The sequence below is a fragment of the Schistocerca americana genome, chromosome 11 (assembly GCF_021461395.2).
Source record: "Schistocerca americana isolate TAMUIC-IGC-003095 chromosome 11, iqSchAmer2.1, whole genome shotgun sequence".
NCBI classification, from domain to species: Eukaryota; Metazoa; Arthropoda; class Insecta; order Orthoptera; family Acrididae; genus Schistocerca; species Schistocerca americana.
Window position 1 is genome coordinate 165,719,371 of NC_060129.1, and position 21,912 is coordinate 165,741,282.

Here is a 21,912-nt window from a genome sequence, read left to right on the forward strand (position 1 = left end):
CCTCCGTTGTGGTTGCACCTACGGTACGGCCATCTGTATCGCTGAGGCACGCAAGCCTCCCCACCAACGGCAAGGTCCATGGTTCATGGGGGGGCCCCGCTAAACTATACCACCTTCTTTTCCCCTTTATTAATTCATCTGTTATATTGTGGGAATGCTGTAATACCTCTACTACTACCGTAATAATTTGTGATCATCCATGCTTGCCCATCTGTTCCTTCGTGCTGAGTTTGCACAACTGATAGAGCGAAATAAACTTCAACATAAATGCTTTTTCGCTCGAAATGCGCGGCTGAACATCAACATGCCAAAGGTCCGGTATCTTTGCGGTCTTACATGCAGCTGTCTTTTGTTTGAGAAAGTTGAGTGTAGCCGGTCAAACTTGAGTGTCACATCAACTTCAGTTAAAATTTCTCTCGGACACGCTTTGTGACAAAACGTTAAGCAGAGCATCACAGTGTCAGATAATTTGTCAACACGCGAAATTTGACAAATTATTTTATAGCCTTTCTCAGTGGCATTGCGTTGGTTTGCCGAGTCACGTGATCTCAGCGGTGAAATAATGCGGTGTCGCTACAGTTCAGCAGTTGGCATCCCTTCCATAGTCTCTACGTAGAGGTCGTCGATTTGTTTACTGTTTACAGGAATGGAAAAGTGGACAAACGAAAAAACCTTAAATTTCATAAACGCGATACATCTGCGACCAGAGCTTTGGGACGTAGAAAGTAGTGTGTACAAAGACCGCAATCTCAAAAAGGACAGTTGGCTAGCTGTTGCCGATGACTACGGTATCACGCCCGATGAAGCCTACAAAAAATTTCGTAGTCTTCGTACGTACGCAAAATGCGAGGAGAAAAAGCACAGGAAGAGTGGAAGCAGTGGCGGGTCTACATCCCCATGGTTTGCGTACGATGCCATGAGTTTTATACTGTCCCAAGACGTGCCTGAAGCAGGAGCTGATAGTGAAAACGCAACTGCAGAGGTAAGCACAGAGTTTTATGTAATATTAGCGTAAATTTATGCTACAATATTATTCTGTAATCAGTAGACAATACATTGTGTTTTCGGTACTTACTTTGCTAGCCTAAGCGATTTTGATCACTAACTTTCGCACATTGATTTGTATCTTTTCTGTGGCCCCTTTCACTTTCATTCCTAGATGTTGGTTGTCGGTATTACAAATATACGCCTTTGTTTCTCCAGTATCCCCGTAATATTCTCCCTGTTTCAACATTCAATTATAAAGATAACAGCCGTGGCAGCGAATATAGCATTTGTCTCACAAGTTATCCATGACGCAAAAATATTGTAAATATGCACAAACCAAAGCAATTCTAGCAGTACTGTTCGCATTCAGATACACAGTGTGTGAAAAAAATTGCTTAAACAAGAGTTTGGAATGTTTAGATGAGGTAAGAAGGAACACTTTTTTAATGTGACTAGAATGTCAACGTTTCCCTGCATAGGAGTTCTTTAAGGTTTTGATGCTAGTAATCATAGATTGTGTACAAATTCCCATGTATTAATTCGTTTGGGCCCCTTGTGCTCCATAGTGGTTGTGTTTTTGCTGTGCTGCTATTGTCTTCCATTCCTGGTGTTCTTGATGAAGTTAGTAGCTGTTTTCTTGTTACTCCCTTGAGGTTTTCTGTTAACCCAGTACTCCTTCATTTTTTCTACTGAACTCTGTTTGCATCCCTGAGACCATTTTCTGGTCTGGTGGTCAACTTCTGTACAAGCTGTTAGACAGGACATGATTTCAGTAGCTAAATGTTTATCATCCCTATTAGTTATTCTGTCCTGCCAGTGATGTTCTGCAAAGTCTTTCTCTATTGCTTGATCCAATGGCTTTACCCTTGTTGGTTACTTTGAACATCTTGTAAGGTACGCTGTGGGGAAGTTCATTCTGTACAGGTGGCTATAAAAAGCTAGTAGTCTTCGCGTGGTGTTGGTAGATTTAACAGTTAGGTTTGCACTATTGTCTCCCCTTCGGTACTCTCTTCGATCCCTCAATCTTGCACAGGAATTTCCTTCCTTGTAATTTGGAGACTGTTATTTTGTCTACTTGGCTAGGGATAGCCACTCTGCTGTAAAGGGAACTAATGGTCTGTCTACAGTGTTGTAGTCTTATACTCATTGAAAGATCTCTGTGAGCATAATATGTCCTATAGATTTAGATTTTCCTGTTTCAGAGCTACTATTTCACTGAGATCATGTGAGATCCATTTTCCTAGGTACTTTACGGTTTTGGCTCTCGATATGCTTGGTAACTCTGACTCTCATTGCTCTCGGGGTCCTTCAATATTGGCAATGAATTCAGTCCTTCTGATGCTGATCGATAGACCTGTCTTCTCCGCTATTAAATGCAGTGCTCAGAGCTACAGGGATGCGTCTTGCATGTTATTTACTAGTAAAGTCAGATCATCAGCAAAAACCATGCACAGCATCCTTAGGTTGTCTGCTTTGATCCACATCCTTAATTAGTGTTAGCTGGTAGAGATATGGGATAAAGAGGATTGTTTGATACGAGATGTTGCCTTTGACCAGTGACATAAAAATTGTGTGACAGATGCAATAATGACATGGTGACTATATTGGTGGCGATCATTTTTCAAATGGGCTAAGCTGTAGATCAGTCTATTACCACAACCAGTAATTTTTAGTTTCACATTTGTTGGTTTCACAAACTCTCAACCAAACTGTCGCCTTTCAGCCTAATGTAGACCTTGGGCAGTGCTACAGATATGTTTGTTACCAGTTTTTTTGCTTCCACATTCATTGGCTTCACTGCCCATCAACAATACTGAATATATTCACCAGAAGGCGATGCCACAGCAGCAATTAATGTAACATCAGTGGTCAAAGCTGATGAATGGTACAGAGTAGGCCTATTCCTCGACCGAAGATCCGGTCCATTCCCTAACTATTTTTTTAGAGGATTCACTTATAATAGACACGAAATACGGCCTCCTTGTCTTGTTCTTTTGTGTTGATCGGGAAGCTCTTGGAGTTATCCCCTAAACTGTACTTCAGATTTGGTGTTGTACAGGACGGCCCGCACCATCCTATTGAGTTTTTCATTGAGCTCTAGTTCTCTTAGTACCCCAAAGAGAGTGGTTCTACTCATGAAGTTGTATATCTTCTGGAAACATGTGCGGGTAGTTACCCACTGTCTGGCTATTTTCTTACTATATCGGGGGATGATCTTGAGGGTTTGGTTTTGTGTTTGTTCAGTAAAGGATATTGAACCTTTGAAACCTGTTTGGTATACCCCTAATGCACTGTCCGGCTGTCTTGTTACATGTTATTCAAGGATCTTTGAAAAGATTTTGTATGTGATTGCAAGGAACAATACTCCTCTGCAGTTACCGGAGCCTGTTTTTCTTCCTTATTTTGAATGGCTAAGGTCCAGTCATTTGAGTGATGAATATTGTTTTAGATATGGTTTTTTGAAAATGTTGTCCATTTACATTGATGCAAAACTGGCAGTGTGCTAATGATTGTGCAATAAAGCAACACACTTTGTATACTGTGATTGCAGTGCACAAACTTGCTGTTTAGAGATGACCAGTTTCAACATCTTATGCTGCCATCATCTGATCATATGGAACTCATGATAAAACTGCCATGTTACATTATATGAAATCGAAGTATTAAAGGCAGCGCTCCCAATGTCTACATGTCTTGATAAAAATCCTGTTTATAAAATGCACACAGTTAAAATTCTTGTATTGTCTATGCTTGTTGGTGGCACGTGTGATTCTCACAAGCTTGCCAGACAGCATTCAGTGCTGTTAGAGCTGTGTGGAAAGCTTGTGAGAATAATGTTCACAGCCAACAAGAATGGATGATACAAGGATTTTATCATTTGGGTGCATTTTTATCGTTTGAGTGCATTTTTATCCACTGTGAATTTCATCAGTGGATTTTTATCAGGATACATATACTTGGGGGGATGTTTATGCTCTGACTTCATGTAATGTAACATGGCAGTTTTATAATTTCCATTAGATCAGATGACTGCAGCATAAAACTGTTGAATCCAGTCATCTTGGAACAATAAAAGTGTGTACACTGCAATTGCAGTGTACGGGGTATGTTCATTTTCAACCATACAATCGCCCCACAGCACAGCATATGTAGCTTAAAAGATTGTGTAACACACTCACAAGAACCATTTTTCACAAATAATGTCTTCAGGTTCAGCCAAAAGGGCAATCAGTTTTTGGTGAGTGTCTGTTGCTGTCTCAATTTGCCCTTGCATTAAAAGAAACAGATAGGTGAGCAACATCTCTAAAACAACATTCGTCACATGGCAGTTTTAATATCATCTCTGATAATCAAACTAAAAACCTTCATGCATCTCTAGTGAGTAGACAGTGCAAGTTTCACATAAAGTGTTCCTTTTTAGCTCCCATAAACACTACAGAATTTTTTAGTGCTGTTCTTTTTTATACCCTGGATAATTTTTCAGAAGATTAAAGAAAAAGCACCTAATCCAAAATTGTTTGCCATTACCATTCATGCTCCAGATATTGGTAAGTTGCTAATGGACTTTTAAATCAGTTGAGAATGGATTCATATGATTTTCTGTCACTGTTAATGCATCATTAGCAAGAAATACATTCCGGTATCAGTATGGGATTGACACATCTTCATCAGGAAGAGGACCTCCCAGGGGGCTCGCCGCTCTTTGTCGGGTTTGTGCTTGGCTACCACGGGGCTCCAGCCTTTGCAGCATCTTTTCCTTTCCATGCTGCATGTCATCCTCTTGCTGTTCTTTTTTCTCCTCCCTCGGGGAACATGTCTGGCGTGTTTTTGGAAATGGGTTCCACATTTTCAATAGTCAATATCAGAACAGTCTCTCCACTGTTTGTGATTCCTTTTTCGTTCTTCATTTCCTTTCTCCACTTCTGCGTTTCAGGTTCCTCTTTTTCTTCTTCCTCCCTATGTGCTCCTGAAGGCCAGCTCATGCGTCTGACGTGTAACAGGTGACATTGTTATGTGTAATTTTCAGCCTCAGGTACCTTCCCAAATTGCTGATTCGTCCCTCTTTCAGGTGTTCGGGAGGTGTGAACAATCGTGTAAGGCAGGTGCGCCCCCTTCTGTAGCCCCCACCCCTGCCGCCTCCCAGTTAGGAGTGTGCCATCGGAGATGCTGGCAATCGTGGGGATTTTCTTGCAATGAGCCAGTCATCATCATCTCGGTCAATGTCTACGAAACATAAACGGAATGAGGCTAACAATTCAAAGACCCTACCAGCTGGACCACGGTTCCTCGTGGTTGCACATACAGAGTACGGTCAGTCCTTCGCTACAGTGAATCCATTTATTATTCAGAAAGGTGTTGATGCTGTTGCTGGCTCTATGAAATCCTGCTCTTGTTTACACAGTGGCACTTTGCTTTTGGAGACTGCTACTGACTCTCAAGCACAACTACTGCTTGCAGCTTTGCTCCTCCAGGGGTATCCTGTTCGTGTCGAGGCCCTTCGAATGCTAAATTCTTCCTGTGGTGTTGTTTAAATTGGACTGTTTGATGGTCTGACTGAGGCAGAAATCCAAACATACTTTTCTGGTCAGGGTGTCATTGCAATCCATTGGTTGATGAAAAAGGTATGTGCCTGCTTAATGCCCACAAGCGCTCTTTTTCCCATTTCAGATAGAGTGGTTCTTCCGTCAAAGATCAAAGTGGGTTATGAAGCTCTCGCAGTCAGTCATTGTGAACCTGATGTGCTGCTACCAGTGTCATAGTTACAACCACACTGGAGTGTCTTGTCGACTCTTGGCCACGTGTGTAACTTGTGGTAGGGATGCTCACGAGGGCGATTGTCCTCCTTCTCCCCACTATATCAACTACAGTGGCAACCGAGCTGGCTCCTTCCGAGATTGTCCTGTGTATCTCGATGAGCGGGCCATCCGGGAAATCTGGGCTAAGGAAAAAGTGCCTTACGTGGTCGCTCGCAATTCAGACTCCCTGCGATCAGCTGTCTGGCACACACAGTACTGTTCTCGCTGCTTCACGGAGGACGCGGCCACGTAGACATACCACCTGAAATTTGGCACCACGGTTGTAAAATTACCCAGTGTCGTGACCTTCCGCCCTGAGAACAGCATTCCACCTCATCGGGGATTCGTGCTGCTCGTCCAGGATTACGATCGTAGTCACCCCGTCTTTCTGACTACTCAGCTTCAAGCTGTTGCAGTTTGCCTTTCTGTTCCTCACTTGAACTTTTCCCTTTGCACCATTCACATCCCTCCGTCATTCAGTGTCAGTCCATTCTCTCTGACATATACTCGAGCGACCATTTCCCGTGTGTTATCCATTTGCTGACTCCTACCCCACCTCTATGCACACTCAAATGGCAGCTTTCTAAGGTCAACTGGAGGATTTACTCTTTCCTGGCAATCTTTGATGAACCACATTTCCCCAGTTGTGATGACCATGTAGAATATCTTACAAATGTTATCCGTACTGCTGCAGAACATTCTATTCCTCGCACTTCCTCTTTAGCGTGCCCTGTCCCGTTCCCTCGGTTGACTGAGGTGTGCAGCGGTGCAATTTGCTTGCAGAGACGTGCTCCCCACATTTTTAACTGTCATCCTGCAACGACAAACTGCATTTGTTATAAACAGTTGTGTGCACAACATCGTCGTGTTCTTTGGGATAGCAAAAAAGCTAGCTGAATTTCATGTACTAGTTCTTTTAATAGTTCCACTCCGTCTTCCATTGTGTGGGCCAACCTCTGACAGTTCTGAGACCGAGGTCCAGTCCCCAAATTGCGGCCTCACAGTAGCAGACGGTGTCATAGTGGTCCCTATTGCTATCTCTCACACCGTGGGCCCCTATTTTGTGGAGATTTTGAGCTCCTCCCACTGTCACCCTACCTCCCTCCACCAGAAACGACTGGAAGAGGCTCAGGTGATATCCTTTTCTTCTCAGAATTGTGCTACAATGCCTCCTTTACTATGAGGGAGCTAGATCGTGCTCTCCATTCATCCCGATCCTCCGCCTCGAGGCTAGACAATGTTCACGTTCAGGTTTTGCAGAACTCCTCTCTTGCGGGCAACCACTTTCTGCTTCGCAAGTACAATCGCATCTGGACAGAGGGCACATTTCCCGGATGCTAGCGTGAAGCTGCTGTCTTACCCGTACCTAAGCGTGGTAAGGAAAAACACCTTCCTTCTAGTTATCTCCCCATTTTTCTCACCAGCTAAGTTTGGAAGGTGACGGATCGTACAATTCACACCCGGCTGGTGTGGTGGTTCGAGTTTCGCAATTTACTGACCGCTGCACAGTTCGGATTTTGAGCGTGCCATTCTGTGGTTGACCATCTTGTCAACCCCTGTCGTAATGGTGTTCTGTGGAAACTCCAGACTGTGGCTGTGTTTTTTGATTTGGAGGCAGCCTGTGACACCTGCCGGAGGACAGGTATCCTCCATACTCTCTACATGTTGGGCTTCGGTGACCGCATGTCCCAGTTCCTTCAGAAATTTTTAGAAGACGGATTTTTCAAGGTAGTAGTGGGTCCTGCCTTGTCGGACATCTTTTATCCAGGAAACGGTGTGCCTCACAGTTCTGTCCTGAGAGTCGTCCTCTTTGCCATCGCCATTAACACTATAATGGCCTGTCTCCTGTCGGGCATCTCCGCTTGCTTTTCGTTGATGATTTTGCCATCTATCACAGTTCTCGACGAATTTGTGTCATTGAGCGGCGTCTTCAGCGATGGCTCGATCGTCTTTACTTGTGGAGCATCGACAGTGGCTTTCGTTTTTCCACCGTTTGTATGAATTTCTGCTGGCGCAATTGGTTTCCTCCACTATCTTTACATCTTAGGCCTACTACTCTTCTGTTCGTTGAAAAGACGAAATTCCTTGGGCTCATGCTCGATAGGAAACTTTCTCGGTCCTTCCACGTGTCGTACCTTGCTGCACGCTATTCGTGGTCCCTCAGTGTCCTACGTTTCCTCTGCAGTGCTACCTGTGGAGCAGATTGGACCACCCTCCTCTGTTTGTACCAGTCTCTTGTTGATTGGAAACTAGACAGTGGGTGTCTCATTTACGCATCTGTCCATCTTACGCCGTCTCGATACAGTCCACTATCGTGCCATCCGTTTGGCCACTGGCACCTTCTACACGAGCCCAGTTGAGAGTCTGTATGCAGAAGCTGTTGAACTACCACTGTGACTTCCTCCTCAGCAGATACGCATGCCTTTGTCTGCCTCATCTGGCCACCCATCCTATTCCTCCTCCTTCGATGATTCCGTTGATTGCCAGTATGGGGCACATCCCTCTTCTCTGTTACTTCCTGGTGTTCACTTTCGACTCCTGCCCCAACAGCTTAACTTCACATTACCTGCTATTTTCCCAATGGGCTTCATGTGGTGGCCCACGTTCACCTTGGCCGTCATTCACTTCCAAAAGATAGTACGCCAGGCTTGCTGTATCGCGGTATGTTTCATTAGCGTTACTGCCTCCGGATCATTGGGTCCCGGTTTTGATTCCCGGTCAGGTTGGGGATTTTCTCTGCCCAGGGATTGGGTGCTAGTGTTGCCATCATCATCATCATCATCATCATCATGTGACAGTGACAGTGACTAGATTGGACTGCATAAAAAAAAAAGAATTGGACTGTGTAAAAATTGGGACTTTGTACAGGCGCTGATGACCGCGCAGTTGAGCGCTCCACAAACCAATCGTCATCATCACGTTTCATGACCTTCGCACGGAATTTCACAATAGAACCTTTGTGTACGCTGATGGCTCTCGAACTGATCACGGTGTCGAGTGTGCGTTCGTCATTGGCACTGATGTTCTTTCAGTATCTGCTTTCGGAACACTGCTCAGTATTTGCAGCAGAGCTCTTTGCCCTGTATCAGGCTACACAGGGGTTTCCAATTGTGTCATCTGCTCAGACACTCTCAACACTCTTCAAAGCCTCTGTGTGCTGTACACTGTCCATCCCTTAGTGCAACGGGTTCATCATTTGCTCACTCTTGGTGGAGCCACTGTGGTGTTTATGTGGGTTCCTGGTCAGATCAGTCCGACGGGAAAAGAGGCTGCTGATGGTGCTGCCGAGGTTGCAGTCCTGGTACCTCGGCCCACTAGTGCTTCCATTCCCTCTGATGATCTCAGTGTTGCCTTCTGTCAGCAGGTGATGTTACTTTTATAGCGCTCTACACCACGGGAGGAAGTGCAGAATCTCGTGTGGTGCGCCGCTTTAAATTGAGCAGAAGTGCTGCGTGTGGCAATTTGCGTGCCTTTGTTAGGCCTTCTGATTCTCCGCCTGCTGGCTGACGAAGTGCTACACCTTCACTCCAGGACAGGACATCGTCTTCAGCCGCCGGTGTCGCTTGCTGACTTCACCGTCGATGTACCGGGCTTCACCCCCCGGTCTCCTACCAGTCGACCGCTTCTGCCTGACGCAGAAGAACTGTGCGTTACCTTCCTAACTTCTCACCCCCCCCCCCCCCCCCATTCACAGGGACGTACTCCATACTGCGCGGAGGGGGGGCTATGTGGCGTAGAGTGCCATAAAAATCGATATTTGTTCTGTGCGTAAGTGTGCTATCTTTGAGGAGAGAGTTTTGGAGAGCAGTTAGCCTCCGGACTTGTATCTGTGTAGACGCTAAGTGTGAATAAATCTGTATATGAGAGAATTCTAGTTGTTTACCTACAACTATACCATATTCCCTCACTTTGACATGATCACATGTCCTCCCTTCATGGGAACAAGCTCCGGGAAATTAAACATGTCCCAGTGGCTTGGATGACCTCTCAGTCGTCTCGCTGTGAGGAGATCATTTTAGGAAGGTTGCTTATTGGGCTCTGTCTTTGTAGCCCTTGCCATTTGTTAAGTGGTGCTCCCCCACTGCTTTGTGCTCATTGCCCTCAACCTTTGACAGTTCGCCATTTCCTGACAGAGTGCCTGTTTTTTAACCACTTACGTTCCAATTTATGTTTACCATCTGAGTTATCGGCCACTTTAGCGAACAACGTGTGGGCTGTTCACTGCTTTTTACTTTTTATCTGCTATAGCAACATGGCGAAGGACACTTAATCTTTAGTTTAGGACCTAGGTTTCTCTGTGGTGTATTTCATGGACCTTTCTTCAAGTACCTGTTTTTTAATGTTTTTCCTTCGATCGACTGGGCTTAACGTGTAGTTGCCTTTAACTCCCCCTCCCCATGTTGTACAGTTCTGACATGGGTGCTTATGACCCGCATGTTTTTGCGTGCTAAAAGAAAGCAATACAATCATCAGAAAGAGAAACAGTTTCAGGTAGTTTTAATATTTGGTCCTGTAGGGCTTGTGCACTTGAAAGCTCTGCAATCTTCATTGATATCAGACATGCACGTAAGTGGATGGGTAATTTGCTTTTGCAACTACAAATAGTATGTACTGGAAAACTGTTAATAATTGAATTATTTATTTTCATTATTTACCAGGCACGCATTACCTCTGTTTGCAGTGAATGTAACCAATGTGGTTAGGTAACTTCCAGCTATCTGGAAGATCTTTGGCAATCGTTTTCCATTATTTAGTAAGTTGTATCACTTAGAAAAATTGTCAGTAAATGTAGAAGAGGTATGCAAGCAGTTTCTATAGCAGTTATTACAGCATCTAATTATGGACAAGCACTAATATTGCAGCATGCTCTACATCTCTCTTCATTACGGCATGCAGCACAAAATAAAAAAATAATAACGTTTTGACCTGAGATTGGAGTAACCAAAAGTTAGTGCAGTTTTCAATGCAGCCACATCTTTCCTATTGTAATGTAGTTAGTAACAGCACAAACAGTGATCAGACTCCAGACAGTTTGAGCCTACTAAGAGTGCTTGCATATGGTGTGTGCGTAACTTGTAGTTGTTTGATCATGTCAGTCCTTCCTGTGCCAATTTAGGCTGGCTGCGGCCAGATGGGCCTTGTGGTATAACTGGATAGATAAAAAATATACTCACCGATCGGCCAGTTGCTATCTTCCTACATCAAACATTACATCCCATACAGCCTCAGCACTCGAGGCAAACGTATTTTTCATATGCAGACTCTTTACAATAATACACCAACATGCCCATCTCAGCCTTTAATGGGTGTAATTACCCACCAGTCTAGTTGAAAAGCAGATTTATTGGGTTGTTACATCCAAATGTGGTACTGCTGCTCCATCCAAAAAACAACTTACAAATACATCTCTTATGACTAAGTAATATCCTGGTCTTGAATGTATAATCAGCAACTTCCACAACACTATTACTTCCTAAAATCGTGCCCCAATGATGGCCATTCTGATATTTTGCCTATTCTTCTAGAATAGCTTTTCGCCCCCCCCCCCCTTCCCCCTCGAATCTCCACAGTATCATGGTCAGGCCCTGACCTCTTCCTGTACCTATTTCTGTACTATCATATGGCTCCTACCATTGTGACAGTCTCTGCTGTAACAGTTGCCCTATGCACCTTCCTACCACCACCTGTACTAGCCACGTCACTGGCAAAGCATACACTATCAGAGGATGAGCCAACTATGAAACGATATGTCATGTACCAGTTGCTATGTAAACACTGTTCGGCCTTCTACATTTCTCCACCAAGTTATCAGTCAGGGTGATTGGGCATAGACAGAAGTTGTATAGTGGCAACACAGAATACCCTGTCGCGCAGGGTGCTGTACAACATGACAGTTGTGACTTTTGTGCCTATTTCACCACACGTCATCTGAATTCTTCCCCTTGATACAGTTTCTCAGAACTCTGCAAGTGGGAACTGACATAACTAAACGTCCTCTGTTCTTGCCAAACACCTGGCCTCGATTTCTTGGGTCTCAGAATTTCTTCTCAATAACTATTCCTTTCCTTGCTCCCTTTCAGTTTTCTGCATCTTTTCCTATCTGCCTATTTTTCCTTGCCCCCCACCTGTACTACATACGAGGGTCGTCCACAAATTAAGTTCCGTTTCTATTTCTATCCGCGGCAGCACTACGATCGCAGTTCCGAGCATGCGCGGCAGTTACTCTGACTCGAGGAGAAGACACGTACGCCATTTTCAGATCGCTGCTGCCGACATGTGCTTTGTAGTGCTTCTTTTTAATTTCAGCCGTAATTGAAAATGCTGCCGCGTGTGAAATCAGACCTGTGATTTGTTTTCTAAATGCAAAGAAAGTTAAACCAAAGGAAATTCGTCGGCAAATCTGTGAGGTTTACAGACAAAATGCTATGAGTGATTCGATGGTTAGAAGATGGGTCAGACTGTTCAATGAAGGATATGATCAGATGTACGATGCAGAACGAAGTGGATGCCCATCTGTGGTTACTGATGAACTGGGTTGAAAGGAATCTCTACTGAATATTGTCAAATGATATTACACTAAACCCAGCGAAATTACTGTCCAACCCTAGCGAATGAGACAGGAACTAAAACAGAGGGCTGCTAAGCAAAAGCTGAAATCCTTAACTCCATTTCCAAATGTTCCTTTACAAATGGAAACCCAGGAGAATTGCCCCAGTTTAATCCTCGTACCACTGAAAAGGTGAATGAAATGTATATTAGTGTCAGTGGTGTTGAGAAACAGCTGAAATTGTTAAAACTGAACAGGGCCCAGTGGAATCCCCATTAGATTCTATACTGAACTTGTGGCTGAGTTAGCCCCTCTTCTAACTGTAATCTGTGATAGATGCCTGGACCAAAGAACAGAGCCCAGTTCTTGGAAAAAGGCAAGCTCACACCTGTCCATTAGAAACATTGTAGAAATGTTCTGCAAAACCACCATCCAATATCCTTGACACTGATTTGTTGTAGAATCTTAGAGCATATTGTGAGCTCAAATATAAAGAGGTATCTGAAAGAGAACGACCTCTTCAATGCCGACCAGCACGGATTCCCGAAGCATTGATCACATGAAACCCAACTCGCACTTTTCTCTCATGACATACTGAAGGCTTTGGACTGAGGCAGTGAGGTAGATGCAGTATTTCTTGATTTCCGAGAAGCATTTGGCTCGGTGCCTCACCTACGCTTATTGTCAAAAGCACGAGCGTAGGGGTATGAAGTGAAATTTGTGATTGGACTGAGGACTTTCTGGTAGGGAGGACACAGCATGTTATCTTGGATGGAGGGTCGTTGTCAGATGTAGAAGTAACTTTGGGTGCGCCCCGGGGAAGTGTGTCAGAACCCTTGCTAGTCTTGTTGTATATTAATGACTTTGCGGACAACATTAATAGTAACCTAAGACTTTTTGCGGATGATGCAGTTATCTATAATGAAGTACTGTCTGAAAGAAGCTGCATAAATATTCAGTCAGATATTGATAAGATTTCAAACTACATCCACATCCACATCCATACTCCGCAAGCCACCTGATGGTGTGTGGCGGAGGGTACCTTGAGTACCTGTATCGGCTCTCCCTTCTATTCCAGTCTCGTATTGTTCATGGAAAGAAAGATTGTTGGTATGCCTCTGTGTGGGCTCTAATCTCTCTGATTTTATCATCGTGGTCTCTTCACGAGATTTACGCAGGAGGGAGCAATATACTGCTTGACTCCACGGGGAAACTTCAACAAAAGCCCGTTTCGAGCTACTGAGCATCTCTCTTGCAGTGTCTTCCACTGGAGTTTTATCTATGATCTCTGTAATGCTTTCGTGATTACTAAATGATCCTGTAACGAAGTGCGCTGCTCTCTGTTGGATCTCCTCTCTCTCTTCTATCAACCCTATCTGGTACGGATCCCACACCAGTGAGCAGTATTCCAGCAGTGGGCGAACAAGTGTACTGTAACCTACTTCCTTTGTTTTCTCGACTGCATTTCCTTAGGATTCTTCCAATGAATCTGTCGGGCATCTGCTTTACTGACGATTAATTTTATATGGTCATTCAATTTTAAATCACTCCTAATGCCTACTCCCAGATAATTTATGGAATTAACTGCTTCCAGTTGCTGACGTGCTATATCGTAGCTAAATGATAAAGGATATTTCTTTCTATGTATTCGCAGCACTTTACACTTGCCTACATCGAGATTAAATTGCCATTCCCTGCACCATGCGTCAATTCGTTGCAGATCCTCCTGCATTACAGTACAATTTTCCATTGTTACAACCTCTCGATGTATTACAGCATCATCCACAAAAAGCCTCAGTGAACTTCCAATGTTATCCACAAGGTCATTTATATATATTCTGAATAGCAACGTCCCTACGACACTCTCCTGTGGCACACCTGAGATCACTCTTACTTCAGAAGACTTCTCTCCGTTGAGAAAGACATGCTGTGTTCTGTTATCTAGGAACTCTTCAATCCAATCACACAATTGGTCTGATAGTCCACACGGTCTTACTTTGTTCATTAAATGACTGTGGGGAACTATATCAAACACCAGGCGGAAGTCAAGAAACACGACATCTACCTGGGAACCCATGTCTCTGGCCGTGTGAGTCTCGGGGATGAATGGCATGATCGTCTTTTTCGAAACCCATGCTGATTCCTACTGAGTAGATTTGTAGTCTACAGAAAAGTCATTATACTCAAACATAATATGTGTTCCAAAATTCTACAACTGGTCTACGTTGGAGATACAGGTCTAAAGTTCTGTACATGACATCCCTTCTTGAAAACGGGGATCACCTGTGCCCTTTTCCAATCTTTTGGAACTCTACGCTCTTCTAGAGACCTACAGAACACCGCTGCGAGAAGGGGGCCAAGTTCCTTTGCGTACTCTGTGTAAAATCGAACTGGTATCCCATCAGGTCCAGCGGCCTTTCCTCTTTTGAGTGATTTTAATTGTTTTTCTATCCCTCTGTCATCTATTTCGATATCTACCATTTTGCCATCTGTCTGACAATCTAGAGAAGGAACTACAGTGGAGTCTTCCTCTGTGAAACAGCTTTGGAAAAAGACATTTAGTATTTTGCCCTTTAGTCTGTCATCCTCTGTTTCAGTACCATTTTCGTCACAGAGTGTCTGGACATTTTATTTTGATCCATCTACTGCTTTGACATAAGACCAAAATTTCTTAAGATTTTCTGCCAAGTCAGTACATAGAACTTTACTTTCGAATTCATTGAATGCCTCCCACATAACCCTCCTCACACTACATTTCGCTTCGTGTACTTTTTGTTTGTCTGCAAGGCTTTGGCTATGTTTATGTTTGCTGTGAAGTTCCCTTTGCTTCCGTGCAAAGATTGTCAGCTTGTTGTAAATTTTCAGAAATGTGAAATTTTGTGCCTCATATGACTGCAATAACCGTGAGTCACTGTTGGAATCTGCCGACCCATATAATTAGCTGGGTGTAAAACTTCATAGGGATATGAAATGGAATGTTCACGTAGGCTTAGTCATGGGTAAAGCAGGTGGTTTATTATTTGAATACTGGGGAAGTGCAATCAGCCTACAAAGGAGATTACTTATGAATCACTCATGAGGTCAGTGCTAGAATATTGGCGAAATGTGTGGGAGTGGTACCAGATAGGGCTAACAGAGGATATTGAAAGTATACAGTGGAGGGCAGCACAAATGTTCACTGTTTGTGGTGTGTGTCACTGAGATACTGAGGGAACTGAACTAGAAGACTCTTGAATTTAGACATAAACTATACCAAAAAAGTCTATAACGAAGTTCCAGGAACCGGATTTAAATGATGACTCTAGGAGTATACTGCAACCTGCTACGTACTGCTCACATAGGGATCATTAGGATAAGATTAGAATAATTACTGCATACACAGAGGCATTCAACGGTTATTCTTCCTGCACTCCATAGGCGAATGGAAGAGGAAGAAACCCTAGTAACTGGTACCCTCTGCCATGTACCTCAGTGGTTTCCAGAGTATAGATGTCGATGTAGAGTTCCAAGTTGTACCAGCAGCCGAGCTAGCACAGTCACTGTGCGTAGGGAGATAAAAAGAATTGGATACAATGCTGAAGTAGCTCCTCACTGAGCAACACATTTTGTGTAGTTAGTGCCAGGTGACACTCGAGTTAGTGTAGAGAGGAACGCTACCGGACAATAGGTGTTTGGAAAGGAACGATTCGAAGTGACGATTCACACTATACCTTGTGGCAGTCCAGCGGAAGATTTTGGGTGTGGTTATCGTGCTTGGAGAATGTTAGCTGCCTTGGTGTGTAGTGTCAGAGGTGAAGTATGGAAGAAGTGGGTTACAGTATGAGAGAATGTAAAACTTTCATTGTGTCCTGTGTATGGCAGAGGAACAGTTCTGTAGGTGATGATTTTGTCAGCATGACAAAGCTGTTTACCATAAAGCAACATGTGTTAGGCCATGACTTGTAGAGAATAAAATTCCTGAAATGGACTGACCTTCTCATAGTCCCCGCATATAATTGAACACTTACAGGCCAAGTTAGAAGGTCGACTTCGTTCCAGCATCTGACATCATTTCCTTCTCTAGTTTTATTTTCTGAGGAAGAAGGGGCTGCCATTCCTCCACAGACACTCGTACACCTCGTTGAAAGAGCCTGAGCAGAGTTCAAACCGGCTAAAGGTGGAAGAGGGACACATCCTATATTAATGTCTGCTAATAGGTATCCAGATAATTTTGATAAGGACTTTGTTTTATAAACGTACTAAACAAAGGACATTGTAATTCTGTCAGAGACAGCGAAGGACCTGCAAGAGCAGCCGAAGGGAATGGACAGTGTCTTGAAAGGAGGATATAAGATGAACATCAACAAAAGCAAAACGAGGATAATGGAATGTAGTCGAATTAAGTCGGGTGATGCTGAGGGAATTAGATTAGGAAATGAGACGCTTAAAGTAGTAAAGGAGTTTTGCCATTTGGGGAGCAAAATAACTGATGATGGACAAAGTAGAGAGGATATAAAATGTAGACTAGCAAGAGAAATTCGTTAACATCGACTATAGATGTGTCAGGAATCCGTTTCTGAAACTATTTGTGTGGAGTGTAGCCATGTATGGAAGTGAAACGTGGACAATAACTAGTTTGGACACAAAGAGAATAGAATCTTTCGAAATGTGGCGCTACAGAAGAATGCTGAAGATTAGATGGGTAGATCACATAACTAATGAGGAGGTATTGAATAGAATTGGGGAGAAGAGGAGTTTGTGGCACAACTTTACTAGAAGAAGGGATCAGTTGGTAGGAGATGCTCTGAGGCTCAAGGGATCACCAATTTAGTACTGGAGGGCAGCGTGGAGGGTAAAAATCGTAGAGGGAGACCAAGAGATGAATACACTAAGCAGATTCGGAAGGATGTAGGCTGCAGATGATGAAGAAATTGACGAAATGTATGATGAGATAAAAGAAATTATTCAGGTAGTGAAGGCATACGAAAATTTAATAGTCATGGGTGACTGGAATTTGACAGTAGGAAAAGGAAGAGAAGGAAACGTAGTAGGTGAATATGGATTGGGGGCTAAGAAATAAAAGAGGAAGCCATTTGGCAGAATTTTGCAGAGAGCATAACTTAATCATAGCTAACACTTGGTTCAAGAATCATAAAAGAAGGTTGTATTCATGGAGGAACCCTGGAGATACTGGAAGGTCTCAGATTATGTAATGGTAAGACAGAGATTGAGGAACCAGGTTTTAAATTGTAAGATATTTCCAGGGGCAGATGTGGACTCTGACTACAATCTATTGGTTATGAACTGTAGATTAAAACTGAAGAAACTGCAAAAAGGCGGGAATTTAAGGAGATGGGACCTGGATAAACTGACTAAACCAGAGGTTGTAGAGAGTTTCAGGGAGAGCGTAAGGGAACAATTGACAGGAATGGGGGAAAGAAATACAGTAGAAGAAGAATGGGTAGCTTTGAGGAATGAAATAGTGAAGGCAGCAGAGCATCAAATAGGTAAAAAGATGAGGGCTAGTAGAAATCCTTGGGTAACAGAAGAGATACCGAATTTAATTGATGAAAGGAGAAAATATAAAAATGCAGTAAATGAAGCAGGCAAAAAGGAATGAAACGTCTCAAAAATGAGATTGACAGGAAGTGCAAAATGGCTAAGCAGGGATGGCTAGAGGACAAATGTAAGGATGTAGACGCTTATCTCACTAGGGGTAAGATAGATACTGCCTACAGGAAAATTAGAGAGACCTCTGGAGAAAAGAGAACCACTTGTATGAATATCAAGAGCTCAGATGGAAACCCAGTTCTAACCAAAGAAGGGAAAGCAGAAAGGTGGAAGGAGTGTATAGAGGGTCTATACAGGGGCGATGTTCTTGAGGACAATATTATGGAAATGGAAGAGGAGGTAGATGAAGATGAAATGGGAGATACGATACTGCGTGAAGAGTTTGGCAGAGCACTGAAAGACCTGAGTCAAAACAAGGACCCGGCAGTAGACAACATTGCATTAGAACTACTGACAGCCTTGGGAGAGCCAGTCCTAACGAAACTCTACCATCTGGTGAGCAAGATGTATGAGACAGACGAAATTCCCTCAGACTTCAAGAATAATATAATAATTCCAATCCCAAGGAAAGCAGGTGTTCACAGATGAGAAATTTACCGAACTATCAGTTTAATAAGTCACAGTTGCAAAATACTAAGGCAAATTCTTTACAGAAGAATGGAAAAACTGATAGAAACCGACCTCGAGGAAGATCAGTTTGGATTCCGTAGAAATGTTGGGACACGTGAGGCAATACTGACCCTACGACTTACCTTAGAAGAAAGATTAAGCAAAGGCAAACCTATGTTTCTAGCATTTGTAGACTTAGAGAAAGCTTTTGACAATGTTGACTGGAATACTCTCTTCCGAATTCTAAAGGTGGCAGGGGTAAAATACAGGGAGCGAAAGGCTATTTACAATTTGTACAGAAAGCAGATGGCAGTTGTAAGAGTCGAGGGGCATGAAAGGGAAGCGGTGGTTGGGAAAGGAGTGAGACAGGGTTGTAGCCTCTCCCCGATGTTATTCAATCTGTATATTGAGCAAGTAGTAAAGAAAACAAAAGAAAAGTTCGGAGTAGGTATTAAAATCCATGGAGAAGAAATAAAAACGTTGAGGTTCGCCGATGACATTGTAATTCTGTCAGAGACAGCAAAGGACTTGGAAGAGCAGTTGAACGGAATGGACAGTGTCTTGAAAGGAGTGTATAAGATGAACATAAACAAAAGCAAAAGCAAAACGAGGATAATGGAATGTAGGCGAATTAACTCGGGTGATGCTGAGGGAATTAGATTAGGAAATGAGACACTTAAAGTAGTAAAGGAATTTTGCTATTTGGGAACCAAAATAAGTGATGATTGTCGATGTAGAGAGGATATAAAATGTAGACTGGCAATGGCAAGGAAAGCGTTTCTGTAGAGGAGAAATTTGTTAACATCGAGTATAGATTTAAGTGTCAGGAAGTCATTTCTGAAAGTATTTGTATGGAGCGTAGCCATGTAAGGAAGTGAAATGTGAACGATAAATAGTTTGGACAAGAAAAGAATAGAAGCTTTCAAAATGTGGTGCTACGGAAGAATGCTGAAGATCAGATGGGTAGAGCACACAACTAATGAGGAGGTATTGAATAGAATTGGGGAGAAGAGGAGTTTGTGGCACGACTTGACAAGAAGAAGGGACCGGTTGGTAGGACATGTTCTGAGGCATCAAGGGATCACCAATTTAGTATTGGAGGGCAGCATGGAGGGTAAAAATCGTAGAGGGCGACCAAGAGATGAGTACACTAAGCAGATTCAGAAGGATGTGGGTTGCAGTAGGTACTGGGAGATGAAGAAGCTTACACAGGATAGAGTAGCATGGAGAGCTGCATCAAACCAGTCTCTGGACTGAGGACCCCAACAAGAACAACAACAACGACAAACAAATCATAAAGTTGACTCACTAAGGATGTCTGGTTAGATGTAAGAGAGGGTGCCAAGGCCATGATCTTGTCACATGAAATAAATAAAAACCGTACTAGAAATATAATATACAGAAGTAAATTACATACTTCTGATAGTCCTAAACTGTTAGATACAATTTTTGGTAGCGGGTATTTACTAATGAGTTCATTCTTGTTTTCAGACCCAGTTCAAGACGGAGTTTATGTTGCTGGATGAAGAAAGTGACATGTTGGAACCAGAAATACAAGCGGTACCGCTGAGGCATAGCTACAGTGTGCAGAAGAAAGGATCACACAGGGACAAGCTACAGGAGGCTGTCGATAAAGCCGTCCACATAGTTCATCACACCTCGCGGAAACGCACCAATCCATCTGCGGCCTTCGGTGAACACGTGGCCAATAAGTTGTTACGTTACAGTGACTTGATAAGATCTGAAGTCGAATTCAAAATTAGTGAAGTACTGTACAAAGCAGATATGAAGATGCTTCGAAGTGAAAGTGGTCAGTCTGCGACGACTTTCTGTCCACCTTCGCCCGAAGTTGTTTTCAGTGACGGCTCAAATTGACCGTCGCCTCAGTACGGCATTTGGAAAGTACTGTGCAGTTACGAATGGCATACCACGAAGAAGTCGACGACAGGTCGGAGATCTTCCCTGCTCCTTTCTCGAAATGAATCGTTTATCCTTTGCCGACTGTGTGTCGGCTGTACTCAGTCGACTCTGTCACCTCCTCTGGCGAGAGGATCCACCCCGTTCTCGTGGCACCTCTCTGTCGGTGGTGTGTATCCTATTAATGGTGCCCAACTTCACTGCTTTGCGGTGAACATTGACGATTGACAACACCCTGCCTCTGCTGCTACTTGACAGCTTGTGAACAGCAGATTTGTTTTGACATTTTATTTGAGACTGCTCGACAGGTATGGAAGTTGACTTCCAACCGCAGGACTGAAACTGAGAGGGGTCAGTGCACCACTCCTGCCTCATTGGGTTTCCTTACCTTTTGACATTTATTATCCCTCCTCCTGTTGCTTACCTGTTTGCCTTGCTGCGTGCCTCAGATGGCACTTTCAATTTGGCAGCCTGTCATTTTCTTCTCCTGGAAATCTTTTGGCTTTGATTGTTGCAGGGAAAAACAGAAATTATCACCACGGCTTCTAGTCCCATTACAACCTCCCCAAAAATTTTAATAATTAAATCATTTATTCATGTATGTACAGCAAAGCAGGGCAGATGTAGACATATTTGCTGTTATAAGAACTGCAGCAGCAAGTTATATTATAAGTATGTTGCTAGATGTATAAACTTTTTGTAAGATTCATCTCGTCATCGTTGAGATCGTAGTGAGCGACTTGCCAACCGTCCATTTTTAATTAATTTATTTTTTATTAATTTTTTATTACATGTTTTCTGTAAATTCATCGTTCTCTCTCTATAGTTGTAAATAATAAAACATTAAAATAAACGTTTTATTTTATTTCAAATTTACCTTAATGAATTCCTCGAGTCCTTCTACCAACATGTTGAAAACTTTGCTATTAAGAGGCACGTAGATGAGAAGTTCACTTTGAAAAGGTATGTCATGTATTTCTGTGTATCACTGGTAACAAAAAACCAAAGGGCAATCTCCTCTCTTGTTGTAAATGGTATACAATCTCTCGTATTAGTGGTGACCTTCCCAGTTTTTCCACTACTTGCTTTCGCTGTGTTTTCAAACTGGTGTTTCAACATTCTCTTGAAATTCTCTAAAAGAATTGTATCACTCCACGATTTAGTTTCAGAAGCAGTTCACTTGCTTAAAGAAGAGCAGGTCCACACAGCTTGATTTGTCATTTCATGTGGAATGCAGAGGGACGAGATCTGCAGTCACTCCCATTACTGCAGCTCGCTTTTGTCTATTTTGTGGCAGTGCTGCGGCGCGGAAATGTATTGCTGCAAACATTACCGAGTAACAGTGGCTGGCAACATAGTCAAACTTGGGGCTGTAATTGATGTGACTGGGCAATACTGTCAGCGATATGTAGTTTCTGTGGCCGGTCTAAATACACCTTTATGGACTTCTGGCACTGTCTGAAAATTTTTATGAGATGCGGTCATTACTTGTTAAGCATTTCTGGT

The 21,912-nt window shown here is 43.2% G+C and overlaps 2 protein-coding genes across 2 annotated transcripts in view; both read left to right on the forward strand.

Moving 5' to 3' along the window:
- The window catches only part of LOC124553688 (tRNA-dihydrouridine(47) synthase [NAD(P)(+)]-like), a 226,826-nt gene that overhangs the window by 25,496 nt on the left and 179,418 nt on the right, over positions 1–21,912 (forward strand). The window lies entirely within an intron of this gene.
- LOC124553690 lies at positions 503–21,229 on the forward strand. The gene is made up of 2 exons (XM_047127589.1): positions 503–982; positions 19,981–21,229. The coding sequence occupies exons 1-2, from the start codon at positions 647–649 to the stop codon at positions 20,362–20,364; spliced, it is 720 nt and encodes a 239-aa protein (XP_046983545.1). The 5' UTR covers positions 503–646; the 3' UTR covers positions 20,365–21,229.

Excerpts from the sequence above, each read along its gene's own strand:
- LOC124553690 (XM_047127589.1), top strand. The coding sequence starts at position 647 with ATGGAAAAGTGGACAAACGAAAAAACCTTAAATTTCATAAACGCGATA. Across the intron at positions 983-19,980 it reads GTGAAAACGCAACTGCAGAG|ACCCAGTTCAAGACGGAGTT; the intron begins GTAAGCACAGAG and ends TCTTGTTTTCAG.